This window comes from Alosa sapidissima, chromosome 4 (assembly GCF_018492685.1).
Source record: "Alosa sapidissima isolate fAloSap1 chromosome 4, fAloSap1.pri, whole genome shotgun sequence".
Classification (NCBI taxonomy): Eukaryota; Metazoa; Chordata; class Actinopteri; order Clupeiformes; family Clupeidae; genus Alosa; species Alosa sapidissima.
This window is the reverse complement of record NC_055960.1, coordinates 18,959,590-18,976,965: the sequence shown is the minus strand read 5'-3', so window position 1 is coordinate 18,976,965 and position 17,376 is coordinate 18,959,590. Positions and strand designations below refer to the sequence as shown.

Below are 17,376 nucleotides of genomic sequence, written 5' to 3'. Positions count from 1 at the left end.
TATGGTTCAGACTCATTTGGCTTGACTGTTTCAGTCATGTTGCACTTTGCTCTGCTCTGTATTGCTTAAAAGTTTAGGTACACGTGTTATGTTGTTATGTTAACGTTGGTATGTTTTATTGCTTTATGGTTATGTTTACGGGTGTGTTTATCTCCAGCAATCAACCTAATGAGGTCGTAATCATTAATTGTTGGATTATTTATGTAGATAAGCCACTTTTATGTCCTTTGGTCACACCACCTGATCAGGATTTTGAATCTGGTTCATGCCAGTAGTCAAAAGATGTCAGAGACCATGCAAACCACTCTCAGTGCAGCGTGTCTTTGCCTCATGTTTGTAAGCCATGCATACTTGTTTCCTGATCTGCTGCCCTGTTTAAATGTAACCAAAGCTACACATGATCCCGACGGTGGCCATGAATATTGTATTATGAGCTGTGTTGGCCATGCACAGTTGTTGTTTTCTTGCCATGACTTAGAACAAGCTAGTTTTTCTTGAATTTGTTGTTTTGAGGGCTTCTTATGTGCTTCCTGTACAATACATATGAGTGGCAGCTGGTGTGTAATTTTAGCCAGCTGTCATTAATAGTCCTTTTAATCATAAAGCACACAGCGCGCTGCCCTTGAGAGTGTTTCAGATGTATTTTTAATGCCGCATTTTTATCATCTCATTTGAACTTAAAGCATCGACTCATGGCTCAAGTCTTGTCAGTTGCTTTCATGCTGTACTCCTCTGATAGGGATAATTTGGACCACAGTGCTGCTCACTAACGTAACGCTTTGCTCCTCTTGAGGTTCTCTGGCCCAGTTCTACCAGTTACTTTTATACTTTGCCCCTCTAGTAGTTTCATGTTTTCACATGCTGCATGCACATACACATACCATTCATAGGATGCATTTATTATTGAATGTTTATTTATTTCTATAGCCCACTATTAGTGGCATAATCTGATCGACCAGGTCACTTGACCACTCGTATGAGTGACTTCCCAGATAACAATTTCCTCTGGGCCGGATCCGCATAAAAGCCTTTAAATCTGCCTGTAGCGGACATACAGTACGGTATCTGACTGTGGGCCAGATCTGCACCTGATAGAGGTTTCAGCTCTGCTAGCAATGCTGTTTTTATCACCGGTTTACAGATTTGTCCCAGGTCAACTCAACCGGAAGTCAGGAGATGCGTTTAAAATACAAAACACTGATTTGGCCCAAACCTGGATTACGGATATGAGCCGAAGGACAATTTTTTCACAGCAGATCCAGGTGGTAATGACATTAATTAAGGTGCTGATTCTGCTTTGACTGTCCTTTCCCTACTTCATTGTCAACTGGCTGCTAACTGACTGTTTGGACGCCGGATCAGGTCCATTATACAGATCCGTGCCGGACGTTGTGGTAGGTGGGGCCCAGTTCCGTCCCAGTGTATCTTTCCTATCTGGGTTATCTGCATGCTTACTGAAAGACATGTTTTGATCTTAAACCTGAAGTAGATGGAAATATAACACATCCACAAACAGACTTTGACATGGGCAATATAAGTGTAGTGTGCAGAGATGTAGCAAGCATTTTGTTTCAGTATTTGGTTTGATCAGAATGTGTTGAGTTAAAGAAAACTGTTTGCACTGGAAGGTCATGGCCTGGAACTCAAAGACATGAGTTGCGTGACTAGTTGCATGTCTATACTTGACATCATTCTGATGATTTCTCAGATGTTTGCGTATGCCAGTTAAGAAAAATAAACAAGTTGCTCAGTGAATGGCCTGCACTTTAGCAGTTATGTTTGTGTTGATATTTCCGGATCTGTTCTTAGAAAAGCTTTTGTCCAAAGCGGAAAAAAGTTATAGTTTGTGTGCTTTGTCTTTGAGTATCTAACCTCCCATCCCAGTTTAAATGTCTCATTCTGGATTGTGAATACCATTTCTGCTACTATGATGATGGTGTTTTAGGAGGATAGTTTAAGGTAGATAGATTTCAATAGAGTTTTCTTTTCAATCACTTTATTCAGAGCTTTTTACACATCTGTGATCTATATATCTTCATCCATCAGGTTTAATACTCTCCAACCACGAGAAAAGAGATGTATGACTTCCTAACTGAATAGTTTGGTACTCATGTGCCTGTGAGACCTCATTGACATGTAAAGCCTGTAATTGCTTTGAAGTCCTGTGATTGAAACACATTTAACTGTACTTGAACCAGTATCCTGATACACTCAGTTCAATGCTAACTGCTGAGGTGTTAAGCTATTCTCTATCCTCTCACCCATTCTCACAGATGTCTCAACTAATTGGGCCCTAATTGTAAACTAATTGTTACAGCGAAGGGTTAATTATTGGTGTGGCATTGGTGTGTCAATTGGGATGAAAAACAGGACTTCATAATTTGAGAATATGATTATTATCTTGTTTCAGTCTGAGGAGATCTTCAATTGTGAAGTATTTGTCCAAGATGCCAACAGTTTGATAAATATGTGCTCTATTTTACTGAGGACTGATTAATGCATTGATTCCTTCACCAAGCCACTCCTCTGCGTCTTGGCAGAGCACCACCTACTGTTCCGAGACAAAAGCAGCATCTCTCTGCACTCCGAGAGCCGGAGGAAGGCGGATGTGCCTGCAATGACTTAGCTCTTATCCGGAGGCCTGGCCATCGCCTCGGCCAAGTGCTGCCCTGAATATCGACGAAGGCCCTCGGTTACATAAGCAGGCCGAGCAGACGCATCCTGAGTCAGCGGTTTCAGCACCCCCACCCCCACCCTCCACCCTCTACCGTCCCTTTGAAGCGACGGCATGTCTGCACAGCACCACCCCTAGTCAACCAGCAATGGCGGTGATAAACTCTCTGATATAAAACGAGCATCGTTTTAATGTGCTGGCACCAGAAACGGCTCATGCAGAGTCACAGGAACACAGAACTAGGATACCAGCTGAGGGTGTTTTGTTTAGTCTTGGCCTGCCCGAAAAAGCCTCTCTCGATCCCTGCCCCTCTGACCAAGATCCCAAGGCACCTTGTGATGCATGCTGGACAAGGCCTATCTTGGGCTTCCCCCCTTTCCTCCCTTCCTCTCTCGCTCTTTGTGCACAATATTTATTATTCTCTCTCTCTCTCTCTCTATCTCTCTCTCTCTCTCTCTCTCTCTCTCCCTCCATGAGAGAGGACACACCCTGGGCAGCCAGTCAACATTTCTCAGCAGCGCTCAGCTGCTTTCCCAGGGTTACGGGCCGCATTTGTTATTGGTGGTGGTGGTGGTGGTGTTGTTTGTTGGTGCTGTGTTCAAGTTCAAGACGAGGGCATCTGCATCTGCCATTCGGGAGAAAAAAAAGAAGGGAACATGGAAGGGCTGAGAATGAGATTTAAACAGGGGAGGGCAGAGGGAGGGAGAGAAAGAAAGACAGAGACAAGGAGAAAGGGAGTTTGGCTGATGTGCTTTTATTCCAGCCAGTATTCTTCTCCAGTGGTCTTTTGGCTGGTTGGCTCTTTGCTGTAATTGGCAGCTGGTGTTACGCTGATACAAAGAACACTTAGTACCCATCTAAGTGCCAGAGCCAACACTGTCCGCTCCACCTGTTAAGCTCACCTGAGGCGAGAAATGTACCTAATGCAAACAGTGGGGCTGTAAAAAGATAAATAGCAGTTCTTGATGGATAGCAATTGTAATTTTGGAATAGAAACTGAATAGAGGCTCATAAGTCTTGTGACTTAAGGCAGAGGGAAACCTATGGGGGCCTTTTTCTTCCCTAATGGAGACACTGAGAGGTTTTGTAGAGCACCTCTTCCCTTCCGTTTAAGTGCTCTACTTGTGTGTCTCCAGAGGCTTTATGTGCTCTGGAGATGATGGCTGAGGAGCAGTATTACCAAAGTTAGTGTTACTCTCTCTGTGTGTGTGTGTGTGTGTGTGTGTGTGTGTGTGTGTGTGTGTGTGTGTGTGTGTGTGTGTGTGTGTGTGTGTGTGTGTGTGTGTGTGTGTGCACTGTGGCATGTATACTGTGCATGTATACTGTGCTGTGTGTGTGCCTGTGCCTGGCCATACTGTGTGTGCGTGTGTTCATATGTGTGTAAAGATTATGAAGAGAGGTACAGTAGACAGCAGGTGCACTGATATCTCCAGGCAAAGAAACGCTCCCTTTGTCAGAAGTGTGCCTTGTCCCAGCGGCCGCTGACGAGTCCTGTCTTCATATGAGCAGCGGTGCCAGGCTGTAAATCTAGAGCGCTGGCTCTGTCCACCGCGCTCACTCAGCTCTGCCTCGGTCACCCAGCACCGCTGCACTCCTCAGCCCGTCTCGGCCTCGTCTCACACGTGGACGGTGACGCAGAGGTCAAGGTCAAAGACCTCAAGGTGACAGGAGAGCAGAGAATGCGACACACCTGTGATCAAAAAGTAGACAACATTCATTTAGTGTTTATGCACCAATAGTCATGGATCTCGTCATATTTATGGTCTATAAGGTTGTTTTGATGTTTATGCATCCATAGTCATAGATCTTGTCGAATGGGCTATAAGGTTGTCAATCAAGACTACAGTAAATAATACAGTGCAGGAAACTCATTTAATTGATTGTGATAATTAGTCAGATAATAACCAATTTTGCAATTGGATGGGAAGAACAGTTGTTTCGTGGACAGGAAAGAATGTCTTATGATGTATCTCTTTGCTAAACCTGTTTGTGGTAGGTGTGGGCATGGCACTGGGACAAGAGCTTGGTATCCTTGGTGAACCTCAGTATTGTTGACATATCTGTCAGCCGGTGTAGCTGGAGATGTGTCCTGACAGGTAGGGGTGTGTCCAGGGGCACGAGCAGCAGAAGCAGACAATGTGAGAGTCATGAATGAGCCTCATTGTCAGTTGTCCTCCGGTTTGCAGCCCCTGCTGAGAGTTCTCTTCGTGAAGAGCCTGGTTGTTTTGGTAGTGTGATATCCAGTTGCTGCAGCTGTGAAAATGACACAGGTTTCTTTAGTGTCTCGGTGTTCCAATTTGACTTGAATTGTTTCGCTTTTTTTGCGCTGAGAACGATAATGAAAGTAAGATGTGTATGTTATACATCCCTCTCTTTTTGGCTGGCTGTCTTTTGAGTCCAGTTCCCAAATGCAATTATACACCTTGCAGATGCTTATTTTGGAAGGAGGCCGGCCGCTAGTCTAGACCATGATCTTCTCCCCTGTGCAGGAAAACAACAGCAGAATGGAAATGAAACTGCAGCAGTGTTTCAAGACAGATGGCCCGTGCTAGGCCTCTCTGACTCTCTTGTAAAACACTATTGGACTTTCAAATGAGGTTTAGTCTGTGATTTCTTATACTTTTGGACATAAAAGGTGATGTACTTTCCCTAGACTAACAAAGACATATCATGAATTAAAGATTTATTGAGGATGTTTGTGATATTCTTTGTGTTCCCCTCTCTCTCTGTCTCTCTCTCTCTCTCTCTTTCTCTCTCTCTCTCTCTCTCTCTCTCTCTCTCTCTGTCTCTTTCTCTCTCACTGTGTGTGTGTGTGTGTGTGTGTATGTGTGTGTGTGTTTGTGCAGTTTCACCAGTGATACATTGTCGTGAATATGAACTCCAGTGCAACCCATGGATATTATTTTCATGAAGCCAGGCTTGCTGCCATCTGACCACACCTTCTGTTGTCAGAAAAACCCCACAATACTTCACTTTCCTAAATGTCCAAGCCAGTGTCCCCATCTGAAAAATTAGAGTGTATGTGTATTTGTGTGTGTATGTGTCTGTGTGCTTGAATCTGCTAGCTCACTTTTCCCTAGAAATGCTACATTCCGTGAAAAAATGGTTTGCTTTGAAAAGCAATGTTCCATGGTATTATCATAATAGGCTTGTCAGTATAGTTGCCTTGAGCAGGGCCTGCTAGAAACTTGTGTTTTTGCTGTTCCTACAATGCTGTGACTACATCTGTGTCAGGTATTCTGATGTGCTCCAGAACCTCACACATTCACAGTGTGCCCTCATGTGGTTGTTTGGTTGTACTACAGCCTACTTCCTACCGCTTTGGTGAAATTGAGATAAAAACACTGTGAAGCAGCCTAAATGAGCACACATGCCACTGTGTGTTCTAAGACAGCTGTTTGACTTGAAATAAAACATCGCAGCGAACACTAGAAATAACATTCCCATACAGGTTGTCATTCCTACAGTGTTCTTCATGAAAAGTGTACCTTTCCCAGGAGTCCCTCACCTCGCAAAGCCCCTTCTAACATCCACAGATAACCGACTAGCTGTGTGTGTGCACCCACCCCCTTTCCTCTGACACCCACTGATCCTCACCCTTTCTCTCCTCTCCGTCCTCATCCCCCGCCCGCCCTTGAGGACCTGAGTGGGACTCTCACCGGACGTCCCTGTCTGAGTTCCCCAAAGAGCTCCCTTAAGTGTAGGTAGAAGGACGTCATCGTCACCTCTTCTCTTGGTGTTTGTTTCGCTCACTACTGCATGTGGCTGTTTGATAACATGGCTGGGTTCACTTCACTGTGTAGTCAAGAGCACCAGGGCTATGACAACAGCATGCTTTACATAGGATTCAAAGGCATGGTTCACAAATGTTATCGCCTGTACTCTGGTTTGTAAAAAGTTGTATGATTGGCATGGTCAAAAACACAAAAAGGATAGCCACACCCGCTCTCTGCCAGACGTCTATGATTGGTCACGGTAGCCTTTTGCTAATCTTCTGCCATGATCAAAAAAAAAGTCTCAGTGATGGTCAGTCAAGACCACAGGATGCTCTTATCTACTGTAAGCAGTTAAGCCAAGTGAATCCAACAGTGCATGCACTCTTAAAATGAAACTGTGTTGTCCCTATCTGGACATAGAGATGTGTTGAAAAACAACACACGTTGTGTTATTTTTAACATGTACGTTTTAAGAGTGTACACAGTATAACAAAAACAATGTGTTAGAAATAACACAGACTGTGTTGTCCCTATCAATTACTGTCTATTTTGCAGAGCTGTGTAGATTGCATTACATTAAAAGCCCAGTATGTCATCCTATTGGAATATTAAATCCAAGTCAGATTTCAGTAACATTCCCAAATTTATATCACCCCTATGACAAGATAATTATAAAAAACAAGGCAAATGGAGAGAGAACCATTGGGTGTTCTTAAAGTGTTAATAATTACCAACTAGCATTCATTTGCCTACCCTGTAATTACGTTTCAAAATGGTTACCAACATGTCCAAACAATACTTCAGGATTTCTTAACAACTGTCTCTGTATTTATCCGGCGACAGAATGACAAGTAGATTGCATGTTTGGAACTGCCATGTACCACATAATGTCAGTCTTGCATGATCTGTGCTGAAGCTCTTCTAACCATGGCAGGCTACTGAGGCTTGTATACATTTGTTGACATTTGTTTACATCTGCCTTTGTGTTTTTTGTTTACATTTGCCTTTTGTTTACATCTACCTGTTGTATGTGTGTTTGTGTGTTGCAGGTGTGGTATGAGGACGAGGTGGAGCAGGACGGGACGGATAGTAAGGGCAGCATTGCGTTCTGTCTGCAGGTGGAGCACCCGGGCACACGGACCTACTACTTCAGTGCTGACTGCCAGGAGGAACAGGAAGAGTGGGTGAAGGCAATGAGCGACGCAGCCAGCGTTCAGGTCTCTCACACGCCAAGGTATCACACACACACACACACACACACACACACACACACACACACACACACACACACACACACACACACACACACACACACACACGCACACATACACAGACACAAACTTGGCCAAATACAGACTTGTATCTAATAACACTCATGCCAACACTAAGGCACCATTTGAATCCATCAGAAAGTCACTGCAATCAGTGAAGTTTATTACCTTGGAAGTGTTATCTACTAATCTATGTTACATCTATGTTTATTGTATGATCTAAATTTTTTGAATGCTTTTATACCAAATGTTTTGCCTCAATATAAATACTCCATATTTCACATGCATGCAGACATAACAGTTTATATTAAGTATAAACTCACTAAGTACATATATGCCCACTCTAGTTGCTATTAATATGTTTCTTGCTTCCCACACAACTTGCAGACAGTCATCCGCCTGTGTCTCTCTTCACAGCAGGAGCGATTCTGAACTGACCCCATCTGAGGAGCAGAACTACATCCAGTCGCCCAGAGAGCCAGTGCCCGAGACCAATGGGCAGGCCGTAGCCACCCAAAGACTCAGCCCTTCTCCAGCCGGAGCACGGCACCAGATGAACGGTGGACACAACGCAGACCCAACAGCGGAGGCCAGAGCGCCCCCTAACAGGCCCCCTCACCGGCCTCAGCAGCCCAACGGCTGGGGGAACTACGGGACACCGGGCAGCCCTGCTTACCCACCCCAGGCCCAGCAGCAGCAGGAGGGCCAACGGCCGGAGAGCGTGGTCCTGCGACGGAGCATTGCGCCTCGCTCTGCCCCTGAGAAAATGGCCCAGAGGAAGAGCTCCATGACCCAGCTGCAGCAGTGGGTCAACCAGCGGCGCGGCATGGCCACTCAGGAGGACCTGCGCAGGTGAATGGACATATGAAAACCACAGGAGCGCATCACAGATGAGAGGGCTGGGCAGGAATTCGTTGTGGTGCTGCAGTATAGCCATACCAAATGTGTAGAGTGAAATTCCGTTATTGTAAATATAGCAATTGTAATGTAATTGCTATCTTGTTTATTGCCTAGTGTAGTTGTCAAAGAAAAAAGATTCTCATGAATTAACATTATGTACATTTTTATTATTCATATACTGTAAATGTTGCATAGCTAGATAGCATATAATTTGAGGCAGTGGGAAATGTGTGATAACTAGTTAGTTAGCTAGTTAGTTAGTTAGTTAGTTAGTAACTAATCTATTGATGTAAGTTGCTAAACGCTGTAAAGCGTCTGCCAAATGAATAAATGTAAATGTAAATGTAGTTAAAGCTCTAAGTCTCCCCATCCTACTGCACTTTACAGCCCGTCCCGGTACTACCCAGGGCAGCGTGCCATGCCCGACTACTACGCTGGGTACGGCGGGCCGCAGTACGTAGAGGAATACCCGCTGTACCCGCCAGGCATACGGCCCGACAGCATCTGCTCGGCCTCAGCTGCGTACGAGCAGCGCTGGACGGCGGAGGAGAAGCGGCGGTCCCTGCGCGACGGCGGCGCCATGTTCCGCGAGGCCCAGTGGCATCCCGCAGGCCCACCGCCGGCGGCCTACTACGGCCACGTGGACCCCCTGCACGGCTCCATGCGCCGCCTGTCTATCCAGCCACGCTCACGCTCTGTCCCGCGCTCGCCCTCGTCCTCGGTCTCAGGGGGGCCCTACTCGCCGGGGCCGCACCTCTACGCCTCACCCCTCCGCTCGCCCAGCATCCACTTTGGAGGGGGAGGCCCCGGCCGGCACCGGGACGATATCATCTACGCCGACCCCTCGGCTTACGGCCTGCGCCGCTCCATCAGCTCTCCAAAGGTGATGCCCCTCTGCCTGCCCAATGTGACACGTTTTTATCAGTCCTTCACATGACTACAAGATGATACCAATACTACTAGCCTGATAAAGGCATACAGCACCTCAAAAAGTGGCAACAAGTGTATTTTTGCATAGTGATGTTTTAATGTTGTACTTGATGTATTTTAAAGTAGCACTGTGTACTTATTTAGTTACATGATGCACTGTATGACTGACATGTAATGACTAAGATTGCTCACCAATGTGAAAAACCTCTGTGTTTTACTTCAGTATGACTACCCAGGGGATCGGCAGTCCATCAGTCAAGGAATATACCCGTACAACTATCCAGCGTCACCTGCTCTGCACAATAAAATGGTACGGTACTGCTCGTCTACTTTTATAACATAACTGATGTCGGTGCAAAACACCATATAGATAGCAAAGCACCTAGTGCAAGAGCCGTTAGGCAGCTTTGCGGTATGCCGGCTTCATCTGTGTGTCATCATTCTGCACAAGCTTTGCACTTTTCATGCTCATCCACTTTCTCCCCCTCCTCCCCCGCCCTCTGTCGCTCTGTCCATCTCTCCGTCTGTCTGCTGTTTGCCGGCTACCCGCTCCAGGATGACATTTTAGACCTGCAGCTTCAGCGCAATTTGGAATACCTTGATCAACAGGTAGGAAATGTACCTTCAGCTGTTACTGCTTGGCTTTCTGTACTGAGTGAACTAAAACTGGGTTTAAATCAAGGACGATATGAGGAAGCTTGAGGGAAACTATTTTGGTCATAAACAGTCGTGGGTTAAGCTTATAAGATATAACTGTATCTATTTTCAGAAAGGTACACTTATAAGTGGCCTGTTTTGATTTGATGGCATAAAACTATGTGTAAGTTGAAGGCCATAGGCAGAGATATATGGGAATGTTATTATATGTAAGTGATAAAGATAAATCACTAGCTGAATTCCATTACCAGTACACAGTGCAATTTGCAACTTCATTTCCAACTGGATAGGATAATCAGGGAACGTGACTGTAAAACTAGTAAGCAAATAATTTAGATGAAATAGACCATGCAGTAGATACAAAAGTAAGAATCCCTTACCTTCAGAAATATGTCCAGATTAATCTTGCTATTTATTCTGAAGTATTTTCAATCATGTCCAGATTAAAGTTTAAATGTTGTCAGCACCACCTGTCATGAAACATCTCCCCCATGTTTGAGCACTTCCTCCCTTATGTCTCCTGTTTCGTCACGACTGTCTTTGTCTAGAGCCACACCAAGATTAAGCATCTGATAGAATGTAGTTAGTGCCATATTGTTTTGGCAATGGCAGCAGTGCATATAAGAATGACAAATGTGTGTGTTCAGGAATGTTAGCCAGAACAAGGAATCATCTTTTTATAGCTGCACTTATATTTGCTGCACGTACTAGAGACGCCATGGGTGTGGATCCTGTCTACTCAGGAAACACAAAGAACAATAATATACACACACTTGTTGAAGTACAAACTGTTAAGGGTTGCTTCAAGGATTGGACGAAGTAGTGTAACAAATAACTTAAAATGTTAGCGTTTGTGAATGACTGGCTGCCATCTCACAAATCATCTGAGATCAAAGTCTCTTATTTGGCAACACGATGAATCATAACGTAGTGTCAAGATCAACGTCAAGAGAAGCGGATCATGTTTCATCAGCGTCAAGAGAAGCGGATCATGTTTCACTTGGAAAAATAGATTTCTGTTGGGGACTTTTAAACACTAAAATAATTTATATCTCCATGACTGATAAACATAGTTGTTGAGTGACAGTATGTTTCACCCCAGGTGACAGAAGGAGATCACCTAATCAGCATGGTAACCAGAATGGTTGAGCGTACTTCCTCTCGACCAAAGCTATTCTCACAAGTAAGACGGAGAAGAGTCAAGCAGAGAGTCAGGCTTTGTCCACTACACTGTTCAGAGGAGCATGACTTACTCCTCACTGTCTTAGTCCAGACTCATTCAGGTTGAATGACTCTGAACTAGACTAAATTTACGCTGGAGTAGCCTCAGCCCTAAAAAAAAACCTGACCCTCTCTGAGTGTTCTCTAGTGATGTGGCATGCTTCAGTAAACGTGGTGACAGGTTTTTGTGCTTTCATTTGAGGTCAGGGTGTCCTTTTTGTGTTTAGGTTTAATGTTCATTTCATAGTGTGATCCCTGATTCTCCATGTCCTGTTGTTTTGTGTTGTCATGTCTATGTGTTCCGCTATGTTTGTGCTGGTCATTACACAGCTGTCAGTCAGTCTTGTTCATGTCATTACTTTTACAGTGATGGAAAAAGGGTCTGCAGCTGTAATAAAATATGCTATTTCATTTTGCTTAACTTTTACAAAATTTGATTGTTTTTTTCTTTGTGTTTTTTTCCCCCAATTTTCTTAAGTTATCGGTGTGGTATTGGCTTCATATTCTAAATGTTCTCAGTCTGTTCATTTAAGACACAAGACAATGCATTAAAGATATCACACAGATTGGAGTAAAAATATGTGGTGTGTGTGTGTGTGTGTGTATTTGTGTGTCTGTTTGTATGCGTGTGTGTGCATGTGTGTGTGTTGGTGTGTGTGTGTCTGTGTCTGACTATGTGTGCAGGTGCCTCCATTCCATGATGTCTACAGAGACCTTCATCCTACCCTGAAGCTCAATGAGATGGAGACCAGTGTAAGGCATCTCTACTCAGGCTTTCTATTTATAACTATGCCTTTATTATGCTTGCTGTTGCCTTTGTCATTCTCCCTGGTACATTACATTGTATGACTATAAAATGCAAAACACAGGCAATACAATCCCCATTGTATTTGCAGTTGATGCTACAGAGTGAAGTTATGCATAGAGAGATGTTGGGCAGTGTATGTGAAGTTTGTTCTGCCATTTATGGCACAGATTTGGGGTTTTAACAGACATTCTGTATTTCATGCATGACGCCTGATAGACTATTTATGATATTTATGTATTTATGATAACTGTCACTGCAGAAACTCTTGGGCCGATTGTGTGAACAGCACCGAGTCATGAAAGAACAGGAGACGGTGGTCCACCGGTTGCGGATGGATAAGGTAGAACATCTGTTTTACTGTATCGGCTGTCTAGTGCCAAGATAACTTGCACATCAGAGAAAACCAATGCCTGAGCATTCTGTGTAGTCAGTGTACTATTTGTTGTTTGCACTTCTCAGGATAACCTGGAGGAGGCGCTGGTGGCCACGCACCAGGAGATGGAGATGTACAGGAGTCAGGCACTCACCTCAGACAAGTTACAGATGAAGAAGGAGACTCTTCAGAGTCAGCTGATCAAGATTCGCGGAGAGCTCTCCCAAGCCTCCAGTGTAAGAACAGGGGGATGAGTTAATTGAGGCCAGGGGACAATAGGAACATGTTATTTTATACAAGTAAAAAAGGGATAAAAGCAGATAGATAGATAGATAGATAGATAGATAGATAGATAGATATTGAGGGGAAATTCAGGGGGGTCTCAGTAGCATACAGACATCACACACAACATGCACTTACAGCAGAAATGGTAAATATAAGTATGAGTATAAACATATAACCAAACTCCACTGTACAATAGAGACAGTAGGAGATAAGAAAAACTAACAAAACTAAATATACTATATAAATAAATGTAAATCCAGTGTGCTTGAGGGTGATCAAGCATGAGACGCTTGTAGTGACAGGGCCTGTAGTTCTGTGTGCATGGTGAGGTGCTCAAGAGAGTGAGTGTCATGGTGAAGGTGCAAAAAGTAGTCCAACAGTAGTCCTTTAGTTATGTGTGAAGCATGAAACAAGGGAGAGCATTAGACCAAAAGACATCAGATAACTGAATGATATAACTGGATTTAAAAAATAGCATTAGGTTAAAAATGGTGTGGCTTGACTACTGTAGAGATGGGAAGGGGTGAATTAAAGCAACACAGTGTTGTTCTACCTGACAATAAAGGCTTCAAACTCATTTTGATGCAATAATGAGCGTCTGACATGGCCAATGCTTGCCCGGAATGCTTGATATTGCACTATGAAATGTTGTTGATTGGGTAGGATCATGACCCATTTGTTTTTTTGTGTCTTAGTGCTAAATGGCACTGAATATTGATGCCAAGTGGCATAAATATCAATTCTTCCAGGCATAGTGTTGCTTTTAAAGGCTATCAGCAGAAAGTAGGATAGCACCTCACCAAAAGATAATCACAGATCACAAGTCACAGTAGACATTTGGTATAGTTATTACATTTTTTGTATTTCTGAAATACAAATTACTTTTTGTATTTCAGGTTTGTTGATGTATCAAAGAATAACATATCTAAAAATGCATATCCATTGGTGGCCCAGATTATTTTCTCCATTTTTAATGTTCGTTCAGGCCCCTACCTCTTCCATCAGAAGCTTAGAAGGGATAATATGTAAGAGTTCAAATGACTTGGTTTGGAAACTCATTTGAAATCTCACTCCCTCAGGCATTGACATCCACCAGAGTGGAGTTTGAGGCTTTAGAGGATGAAGTCAACGCCATCCATGGGGACCTCTGGGAGCAGCTCAACGCTGGAGGGCAGGTAAGCAAGAGCAGGATGATTCATAGACACATTTTTGAATGGACTTAGGGTCGTTTTATATTGCTAACTAATTTATAAAGGTAATCGAGTTGACTGTTTGGAAGTCAATTCAAGATTTTTTCAGCAACAGTCTAACACAAGCCCAGAGGCGGTGTTATCAATAATTAACAACCTCTGAATGATGGCTCATGATTAAATAAGTAAGAATTAGAGTTCCTGCCTGGCAGCATTCATAAATTATCTATAAGAGACATTTAAAACCCCAGTAGAACTTCTGAGCTGGTTTTGGGTGCCCTTAACATACCAACATGTAACAGATGAAATTCCCTACCTCACATGTGACGGTAAATAAAAAGGGAATAGTACCGTGTTAGCTAATCTCTATGTAGGCTAACTAGCTAGTTAGCAAACTAACTAGTTTGACATTTTAATATTGCTACAGCTACCCTAAAAGTGTTTTGATGATAAGTTGTTCCTCAAACTTTTAATTGTTCTGCTCTCTTGCTCCAATTATCTTTGACTCACTGCTCTTGTCCTCAGAGTGAACTGGTGCACAGGCACATTCAGAAGGAGTTCTGGAGAGTCCAGGATGTGTTAGAGGGACTGCACAAAAACAACCTCTCTCGTGGAACAGACACTGCTAAGCATAGAGGTAACCACCCGCACATACACATTTACAACAATAAGACATTAAGTGGTCTTGACAGAGTTTCATGATTGCCTGAACAATTCGGAAGAATTTTTAATGTCAGCACTTCCACAAATATGTTAGCTGAGATTAGAATATTTAAATGTGGATGTGTCACTATGACTACTCTGGTGTAAAAAAAACCCCATTTGCAATGGCTTTAATTTAGCAGAGTATTATGGCCATTTTGAAAAACAATGTTTTTTATTCGAGTGAACATTACCCAGCTCCTCAGATCTAACTAGCATCTATGTCTTTTTTTGCACTTCCACAGTGACTAGTGGGGCATCTGGTTCCTTCAGCACAAATAGTCCAGCCAGTCCCCTGAGCTCTGTTAGCCTGACTAGCCCCCTCAGCCCCTTCTCCCCTGTCTCTGGCTCCCAGATGTCCCCCACCAAGCAGACCGGCTCAGAGGTAAGCATCTGTGGGCCCCAGCCCTCTCACCTGCACTGAGTGAGAATCCTCATGTGCCTTATTGTCTCTTTCTTCTCTTAGCAGCCTCCAGTAAGGGTTCATATAGCATACTAGCTGTCGTTGAAGGTTGATACTGTATCTCCTATCGATCACATGCCCTCCCTTTGGCACAAGTGGCATGTCAAAATACTCCAATTGCTAGAGTTGGAGCAGTCGTGGCCTACTGGTTAGGGCTTTGGGCCTGTAACCGGAGGGTTGCCGGTTTGATCCCCGACCAATAGGAGCGGCTGAAGTGCCCTTGAGCAAGGCACCTAACCCCTCACTGCTCCCCGAGCGCCGCTGTAGCAAGGCAGCCCACTGCTTCTGTTCACTGTGTGCTCTGTGTGTTCACTAATTCACGGATGGGACAAATGCAGAGACCAAATTACTTGTATACGCAAGTATACTTGGCCGAGAAACCTGATTTACGATTTACATTGATAGAGATGTTGAAACCAAATAAATGCAATTTGGTCCAGAGTTGCTCAAAATAAACCTGGTCATTTCAGCTGATTTATCTAATACAATTTAACAGCATTTCCTTTGCAGTGGCCTCTGACCAAGAATGATGCTCAAAATGTTTTGCAATTAAGTTTGTTTGTGAAAGGGCTTAAAGCCAGACATGCAGGCAGAGACAGTCTTGGTTAACTCATTAAGGGACAGCCACTTGACATGGATGATGCCCATTTCTGTAATTGAAACCATGCCCCTTTGTGCATAAACCACATTTGAACTTTGTGGCATGCACAGAAATGTACTTTGTAATAGGATTAACTGACTCTTATATCTTGTCAGTGATAGCCCTTCGGATCTGACTGTTGGCAATAGTTAGATATCTTTCTGATAGGCATGCACTTTTCAAACTATCATCAACATTCTCCCTTATATGAAGGTACTTTGTATAGTAGATGCTCATTCATCATAGGCACCTTTTCAGACATGTTGTTGGAGGCAAATCACCAGAGCTTCATTATTCAAAGCCTGCCATGAACCTCTCTGCATTCCTCACAGCCTGGCTTCTGTTATTCCTCTGATGCATAGGGCTCTTCCTCCTCTTCCTCTACCCCTCTCTGCCTTCCTCCTTTTTCTATCCATTTCCCCTATCTCCTTCTCTCTCCCTCTCTCTCTCTCTCTCTGTCTATCTGTCTTTTCTTGTTGCTTTAGGACATTGGGCCACCGAGGCCACCCCTCCCTAAGTCCTACCTCCCCTTGGAAACCTCCCCCACAGCCCCACCCTCTGTGCCCCCCTTGCCCTCTTACAGCAGTGCCTGGCACTCTAGCAGCATAGAGGACCCCTACAGGGACGACGACGATGGCTACCACGGAAGAAAGGTACCTCAGACTCCGGGGCAGCCGCTCAGAGAGAGAGAGAGAGAGAGAGAGAGAGAGAGAGAGAGAGGGAGAAAGAGAGGGACCCAGGGGAAGCCATTCCCCGACCCCTCTTAAAAGCTGGCACTGACGGACTCGCCCCTTGAACCACCCCAAACACCCCCCTCCATGTCACCATCCCACCCCCACCCCCCCCCCCCCCCCACCCCCCCATTCTCACTATCTTTCATTTCACCCTCTACCACCTTTTCCACTCCTCCATCACTTCTTGTGACTCACCTCTTTTCAAACATTTCCTTTGGCTGGATTCACAAGCTTGCACATCTGTGGGTTAAAATGGTGGCACACGGCCTGGGCAGGTATAGGACTGTTTAGCCTGCTTCTAAATTCCATTTCAGATGACATTTAGGCTTGAATCTATGGAACTGAAATTAAACTCTCTAATTGGGCTCAATCCGAGGTTGTTCATGTGCACAAGGATTTTTTAATTCTAAAAATATCCTATCACAAAGAGCCTTCACAAACAACAAAAATCAGATTCTCTTACTAATAAATCTACCATGACAGACATTCCCTCTCCATGAAAAAAGGAAAATGTAAGGAATTAACACATAATGCTTGACCTTAAATAGCCAAGAGTTTCTGCTGCAAACAGTGAAGAGGGGCATTGTACTGTACTTCTCTGTCATGTTTCTTGCTCTCCACAAAGTAGCAACATTTAAGCAAATATGATTGAAGTTTGAGTTTCTGGGAAACAAAACCAATATCTATGAACTACTGGTGGAAGTATGCTCCAGTTGGAATGTTTTTTTTTAAGCAAAGTGTTTGAGATGTATGTTGGAAGCTGAAGGAGAAGATTCTGGATTTCTTCTTACTGCTCGAGAACCACCTGGTTC

The 17,376-nt window shown here is 44.0% G+C and overlaps 1 protein-coding gene across 13 annotated transcripts in view; it reads left to right on the top strand.

Annotated features, from left to right (window-relative positions):
• The window catches only part of plekha6 (pleckstrin homology domain containing, family A member 6), a 75,621-nt gene that overhangs the window by 51,400 nt on the left and 6,845 nt on the right, over positions 1-17,376 (top strand). For 5 of the 13 annotated variants that reach the window (XM_042090946.1, XM_042090937.1, XM_042090940.1 and 2 more), the window contains 13 exons: positions 7,440-7,624; positions 8,079-8,513; positions 8,949-9,444; positions 9,715-9,801; positions 10,047-10,100; positions 11,251-11,331; positions 12,054-12,122; positions 12,437-12,517; positions 12,637-12,786; positions 13,915-14,010; positions 14,551-14,662; positions 14,973-15,112; positions 16,316-16,483. In XM_042090946.1, coding sequence (XP_041946880.1) covers positions 7,440-7,624; positions 8,079-8,513; positions 8,949-9,444; positions 9,715-9,801; positions 10,047-10,100; positions 11,251-11,331; positions 12,054-12,122; positions 12,437-12,517; positions 12,637-12,786; positions 13,915-14,010; positions 14,551-14,662; positions 14,973-15,112; positions 16,316-16,483 — 2,154 coding nt within the window. Of the gene's footprint in view, positions 1-5,470; positions 6,375-7,439; positions 7,625-8,078; positions 8,514-8,948; positions 9,445-9,714; positions 9,802-10,046; positions 10,101-11,250; positions 11,332-12,053; positions 12,123-12,436; positions 12,518-12,636; positions 12,787-13,914; positions 14,011-14,550; positions 14,663-14,972; positions 15,113-16,315; positions 16,484-17,376 lie in introns of those variants that run through there. The other 8 variants (XM_042090941.1, XM_042090948.1, XM_042090945.1 and 5 more) reach the window with 6 other exon arrangements.